Source organism: Choristoneura fumiferana, chromosome 20, assembly GCF_025370935.1.
Source record: "Choristoneura fumiferana chromosome 20, NRCan_CFum_1, whole genome shotgun sequence".
NCBI classification, from domain to species: Eukaryota; Metazoa; Arthropoda; class Insecta; order Lepidoptera; family Tortricidae; genus Choristoneura; species Choristoneura fumiferana.
The window spans coordinates 10444415-10451901 of record NC_133491.1 but is presented as its reverse complement, the minus strand read 5'-3'; the positions used below and the strand labels follow the sequence as shown (position 1 = coordinate 10451901).

The following is a 7487-nucleotide window of genomic DNA, read 5'->3' as shown; positions in this document are numbered from 1 at the left end:
AACACCGCATGTCCGGCAAAAAAACGATCCGTTGTCCGGTGCGACAACGGACGTCTACAATAGTTCCCTAATGTCATACCCGGACAGTTGCTATTATAAATATGGAAACTGTCTATTTGACAATTTAAAAAGTCGGAGAAGACTGTTTTTTTAATCCAACGGTTTGTCGAATATAAAATTACAAATTTTCTGCCCTACGGGTTTTGATTTTTTGTGGGGGTCATGTTTTGTAAAAATATTACGTCATAATTTACAAAATGACAAGTTAGAAGAATTTATATTGAAATCGTCCAAATTAAAATCAACAAGATTATAATAAAATAATATACAGAAAAAAAAATAAAAATGATAAAATGTCAAGGATAAAAATAATACATACTTTAGTTTTTTCTTTTGCTTGTAAGGATAGTATTTTATTTTTAATTTGTAGTTTTTTATATAAAAAGATCTAAAAAATCGATTCTATGTATTTATTGAAAATTTGAAACTGATCAAGATAAAAATGTAATCTCAACTGTTTAGTATATGGACATAACATTTGGCACGAGTTATTTTACACAACATTAATCTACATATAATTTTGGGAGTTCCCGCATGAATTTTGCGAAATTAAATGTCATGCAGTTCTAATTGGTTAACGCGAGCAAACCAAGTTAAGTGTAGTGATAAATTATACGAATACAAACATTTTGTCTAATCATCTTAACAAAAAACAAATGACTGTCTAGTCCGGATCAATTGATTGGACACACCCCATTATTAGCGGAGTGAGATTCAAATGTACTTAGTAATATTCGCGTCTAATATCATTTGAATAGATACTCTTCTAAGCGTAGAGAATTAAACGTTTAAAATTTAAACAGTTATTGATTTAAGAACATTTGATTTTTATTTAAAAGTAACGCTTCCGTGCATTCGGTCGTGGACCTCTATAGTTTGAATTATAATCCGTCACCAGTACTTTGAAATTAATCTCGTATCTCAAATCAATACGTCAACAAAATTGACCTTTTGAAGTAATGATATAAGGTTCACTCAGAAAAACTATTGATTTTTGAGGTACGAGCTTTTATAAATTAGTGACGAATTACAATTTAGATATTTGATCAAATCCTGTTTCTTATTGCGCGCTATCGAGTCATACGAGGCACTTCAAAGATTTTGAAAAGTGCTAAATTAACTATTATACTTCGTCGCTGCATCCTCGAGATTTATATATTCACAATGTAGTACACTCCTTAATGTACTAGGCATCGAACACAAATTCAGAGCTAAAAAAAGAAAAATACTCTATGCCCGTTGGTTATGGCATCCCGCGCTCACCAAACAAACGTCATTCGCTTTTTTTTGTGCAAGGCATCGAGTCGCCACTTTTGTTAAGTGCCCTTATTTCCGATCCAAATAAAAGTTTTTAATTTTTCCACTTCGCGAATTAATCTAATAAAATAAGTGATCGTGTTCGTACTGATAATGGGGAAACGTAAACATAAATCGCGCGATCCTAGTGATATACGCAAGAAAATTAGGCGCCTGCAACGACGGTTACAGGAAACTGAGGAACTAAGCTCTGCCAGCAGCGAATACAGTGGCCGCCAAGACAGCTATAAAGGTAAATAATAACGTGTCTTAATCTATAATACAAAATATTCTCAATTAATTATACTTATAATCTCGACGATGCGCCTACCCTCGATTTACCGCATACCCACATCTTATTTTCTTAATACTTCTCTTAGAATAAGTCTCAATACCCTTCTAGGTATGCTCAATTTACTTACTTAATTTTATTTTTTATAATTTTGTACCGCAACGTGATTGCGGTCGTTGGAAAGAAAGGCTGGATGCCGTGATGCGATCACGGCTAACCTTTCAGTATGTAACGGCTCAGTGGTTTAATGCGATTAAACCCTACCCTTACTTTCCAGATTACGAATCAGATTATTCTATGCCCGATCAAAATATTCAGTCAGTCGTCTCGATACCAGTGCAAGTCACGTCAGACGGTAGCGGCGGTAGGGCAAAGCCTGACTTGATCGACCCATTCTCTCAACCCAAACCTAGCGAGGATCAGGTACATCTGAATGACGCCGCCACTTCCAGTACGGGTACCGCTACTGCTACAAACCTACCAGCCTTACCAGCGGATATTTTAGAAGCCCTAGGCGAATCTAAAGTCAAAGACGAAGTGTTCGGCCCCCCTGTACGGGAAGAGGTCTCCAAACGTTGGGGTAAGATTATTATGGAAGGCCTCGGCAAGGAACAGAAACAGAAACTGCTAGAAAGCCAGCTGTTTCCAGATAATTTTCAAATACTGAAAGCCCCGAATCTCAACCCTGAGATTTCTACCATTCTCACCGAATCTACCATAAATAGAGATAAACGCCTCAAATACGCTCAAAATCAACTCGGCGTAGGTATTGCCTCGCTGACAAACCTAATGTCCCGATTAATGGACACAGAAGATATTAATAAAACCGAAATTATTAAGAAACTGTCAGAAACCGGACAAATATTACTAGACCTGCACTACCAGAATACAATAAACAGACGAAAACTTATAATATATTGTCTAGACAAAAAGTTCCTCGACATCGTTCAGGAGGTGAAAAGAGACTCTTTCTTATTCGGGGAGAACTTAGGCGAAAAAATCAAAGCCTCCAAATCGGCTGAACGATCGGACTACAAATCAAAAGACCTGAGCCCCAACCGTCAACGTCGTATCGCAATAATCAACCCGCAGCACGCCGGGGAAACTCGACTGGCCCACTCAAACAGAACCAGAGGACCAGGCTGAGTGGGCCCAGGCCGTACCGTCCTCCACAGGCGACATCCAGGAGGCCAGCGGCAGCCGCGGACCGATACACGACGCCGTCGAAAGCTCATCCCAGGCCCACGCGCAAGACAACGTAGAGGTAAAATATGCTGGCAGATTGCGACGCTTTATTGACATTTGGAAAACTATAACCAACGATCCTACTATCTTGCAATACGTTTCTGGTTACAAAATTCCATTTTGCAGTGCAGTTGTTCAAGTTAGCGAACCAGCTAGACCGACGTTTTCTCCCGTGGAAATTCAAAACATTGAGATAGAAATATCTAAATTGCTGCTATCAGGTGCTATTGTTAAATGTGACTATTGCCCCGGTCAATTTATTTCTCGCATATTCCTCACCCTTAAGAGTGACGGTACATATAGATTCATATTAAACCTCAAAAATTTAAATAAATTTATCGACCCACAGCACTTTAAAATGGAAGACATTAGAACCGCTTCTAAACTAATTTCTAAAGCATGCTTCATGGCCACAATAGACCTGAAGGAAGCTTACTTCTCGGTTCCCATTCACGAATGCGACAAAAAATTTTTAAGATTCAAATTTCAAGAACAGGTATATGAGTTTCAATGTCTTCCATTCGGCTTATGCTCAGCGCCATTGGTGTTCACGAAACTGTTGAAACCAGTCGCAACCTATTTACGATCAAAAGGAAATCTCCTTGTTATATATTTAGATGATATATTATGTATTAATAGATCATATGAACGCTGTCTGGACGATGTAAGAGATACCACCACTTTGTTAGAGAATCTTGGCTTTATAATTAACTATCAAAAAAGTGATCCAATTCCGACTCACGTTAAAAAATTCCTTGGATTTGAATTAGATTCAGTTAATATGACATTAAAATTGCCCCTAGCAAAAAGACTAAAGCTTCAATCCGCGATAAAGGACATAGGTCACAAACGAATCTTACCCATACGAGAATTTGCAAAATTTCTTGGCCTTTTAACTTCAGCATGCCCAGCCGTTGATTACGGTTGGCTCTATACAAAACGCATGGAACGGGAAAAATTTCTCGCCCTGCGAAACTCGGGTGAAAATTATGACCAAAAAATGGCACTCAGCCCCAATCTAGAGCCCGACCTAAACTGGTGGAAAAATCAGATTATGCATTCCGTACACCCGATACGGCATGGGCGATATGTTTTAGAAATTTACTCTGACGCTTCTCTAACAGGGTGGGGGGTAGCATGTAATGGAGAACGCTCTGGTGGTTTTTGGAGCGCACTTGACGCTCGAAACCATATCAATCTTCTGGAGCTGAAAGCTGCCTTTATAGGTCTAAAGTGTTTCGCTAAAGATCTTACAAACCAAGAAATATTATTGAGGATTGATAACATGACAGCAATCTCTTACATTAACAGGCAAGGAGGCGTGCAATATACTCACCTATACAATATTACACGAGAGATATGGCAGTGGTGCGAGAAACGCCAGCTCTTCATCTTTGCATCCTATATTAAGTCAAAGGAGAACTTTGAAGCAGACAAGGAATCTCGCCGCACCAATGTTGATACCGAGTGGGAATTATCGCAAGCGGCATTTCAAGAAATTGTCGATTGCTTTGGAAACCCTGAAATCGACTTATTTGCTACTTACCTTAATAAGAAATGCGAAAAGTATGTTTCTTGGAAACGAGACCCACACGCTTTCAACATTGATGCATTTACCCTTAACTGGGGCCATAACTTCTTCTATGCATTTCCACCGTTTGCACTCGTGTTAAAATGCCTACAAAAGATAATTAACGACCAAGCCACGGGCATCATGGTCGTACCATACTGGCCGAGCCAACCGTGGTACCCATTATTCGTTTCGCTACAGGTCACAGAACCAAGATACTTACTACCGCATGATGATCTCTTGTTATCTCCTTTCAGAACTCGACACCCACTTCGCCGAAGGCTTACCCTGGCATCGTGCCTCTTATCAGGGAAGCGTTTTCTCGACAGGCATTAGCCCCGAAACTATCGAAATCATGATAGCCTCCCTATCAGTCAATTCACTGAAGCAATACAATGTGGCTTTAAGGAAATGGTTGCAATTTGCCAGTAATAAGAAAATTGATGATTATTTGTCACCGACAATCTCCATGGTACTTTTATTCCTTACTAACGAGTTCGATCGCGGAGCAAATTACTCCACACTGAACACGTATAGGTCAGCTCTCGGCCTGTTACTAGGTAAACATTTCAGTACAAACGAGTTTGTCAATAGGTTTTTTAAAGGAGTTTTCAGGAAAAAACCATGTTTCCCGAAATACCAAGCCACGTGGGACCCTAATAAAGTACTTGATCAGATGTCCACCTTATACCCAAACGAAAATCTGGCGTTGGATCTATTAGCAAAAAAGTTGGTAACTCTGCTCGCATTGTCGACTGCACAACGAGTACAGACGCTATCGCTAATCCGTGTCACTAATATAACCGTTACAGATTCGAATATATTGATTATCATTAATGATTTGATTAAGACCTCGGGTCCGGGTAAACAAATGCCTCGTTTAATTATACCCTTTTTTCGCGATAAGGTGGAAATCTGTCCAGCAAAGACACTGATTTCCTACATCGAGTCTACTAAATTATTAAGATGCGGGCAAAATACTGATAAGTTGATTCTAACCACTAAAAAACCCTTTCATAACGCCAGTGCAGCTACAATCAGTCGCTGGATTAAACAAATGCTAGCCGCCAGTGGTATAGACACCACCGTGTTCACGGCGCACAGTGCTCGTCACGCAGCAACCTCAGCGGCTGATCGTAGGGGCGTTTCAATTGACATAATAAAGAGATCCGCGGGCTGGACGGGTAAATCTTTAGTCTTTAGCAAATTCTACAATAGGCCACTAATCACTAATGAGGATAATGTATTTGCTGAAGCCGTGTGTGATTTGTAACTGATTTCGTAGACAATAAAAAATTCAATTATTGTGTGTTGGAAACTGTGTTACTATTTCTCAAAATCGCTAAACATCTACATTGTGAATATATAAATCTCGAGGATGCAGCGACGAAGTATAATTTAAGGTTAAACAAACTTACCTGAAGTGTAGTTTGACCGTAATTATACGAGTCGCTGCATCCGAAGAGATTTACACACCCTACCCTCCCTATTTCTAAATGAAATAAACCCCTTTGCTTTGGCTAATCCCTGAAATTTATATTTTTCGAAATAGTACAAACCCTCCAAAAATAATGACGTTTGTTTGGTGAGCGCGGGATGCCATAACCAACGGGCATAGAGTATTTTTCTTTTTTTAGCTCTGAATTTGTGTTCGATGCCTAGTACATTAAGGAGTGTACTACATTGTGAATATATAAATCTCTTCGGATGCAGCGACTCGTATAATTACGGTCAAACTACACTTCAGGTAAGTTTGTTTAACCTTAAATAACTTTATCTTTGCCACATTACATTACACTGCAGGCACTGAGCTACCCTTTGCGATACATAGCAAATTAGACAAAACTGCAATATGAAAAAAGTGCATTCTAATTTATCGCTAGTGTGGTTAACGGTAACATGACATGACCAGATTGCTGAAGATGGTTTTGTTCGAAGTTGTCTCAATAGAAAAGAATTTGCTGACTTTGCTTCTATATGTTCATTTTGTATATTGATGTGATAAACCGCCTATTACTCGTTCACTCGCATGTATATATAATGACTCACCAAGAAAAATATTCGTATATGATGGCCCAGGCGTTTCATGATGCCCAAGAAGGAGGCTGTAACAAATAAATAATAGTTATATAAATAAATTGGTCCAAATGACGAACACTAACCAACGGCAAGGCAGGCCGAAGCGGAGATGGCGAGATTACCTGGACACTGAGCGAGTGGCCAGATGTAGATCTGGATAGGGAAATGTGGTGGTCAGGAAGGAGAGGATTTTGGATTAAAAAATATCATGATTGGTTTTTTGGAGTCTTTTTGTATTTTTTATTTAAACTCCAAATTTGTTACTTTTACGGGTATCCCGTGAAACCATATCGAAAATACAAACTGAGACATGGATGCACAGAAAAACCAGAAAAAGAGACCAGCGCCAGTGCTTAAGTAGCAAAGTAGAAATAAGCAACCTGAGATATGTATCATCATCATCATCCTAGCCTATATACGTCCCACTGCTGGGCACAGGCCTCCTCTCAGAACAAGAGGGCTTGGGCTATAGTTCCCACGCGGGCCCCAGTGCGATTGGGAACTTCACACGCACCATTGAATTGCTTCGCAGGTTTGTGCAGGTTTCCTCACGATGTTTTCCTTCACCGCAAAGCTCGTGGTAAATTTCAAATGTGTGTATGAGATATGTATGCATAGGGAAAATTCGTGACTAGATTCCTGTCCAGCAGTGGTGTAGGGGTTATAGCACGCAGCACGGAATGCTGAGGACCTGGGTTCGATTCCCAGTGCTGGTCTCTTTCTGGTTTTTCTATGCATCCATGTCTCAGTTTGTATTTTCGATGTGGTTAAAAAATATCTTCATTGACACAATTTCAACACGCATGTAAACAAAAAAAATAGCGACACATGGACTTCAACATCCATCGATAACCAAACAAAGCGTTGTCCACCTTGAGCTTCCCTGACTTTTCCTGTCTTTCCCTGGCTTTCCAGAAAGTTGACACCCTTTTCCCCAAATGACGT

General features: G+C 39.6%; 2 protein-coding genes across 2 annotated transcripts in view; one reads left to right on the top strand and one right to left on the bottom strand.

The window, feature by feature from the left end:
* Nucleotides 1–7487, bottom strand: part of klar (klarsicht) — a 413798-nt gene that overhangs the window by 351610 nt on the left and 54701 nt on the right. The window lies entirely within an intron of this gene.
* On the top strand, nt 2803–5736 carry LOC141439005 (uncharacterized). Its single transcript, XM_074103108.1, has 2 exons — nt 2803–2912; nt 4721–5736. The coding sequence occupies exon 2, from the start codon at nt 4819–4821 to the stop codon at nt 5734–5736; it is 918 nt and encodes a 305-aa protein (XP_073959209.1). The 5' UTR covers nt 2803–2912; nt 4721–4818.

Bases quoted from the DNA above. Each gene is read 5' to 3' on its own strand.
- LOC141439005 (XM_074103108.1), top strand. From the start codon at position 4,819: ATGATAGCCTCCCTATCAGTCAATTCACTGAAGCAATACAATGTGGCT.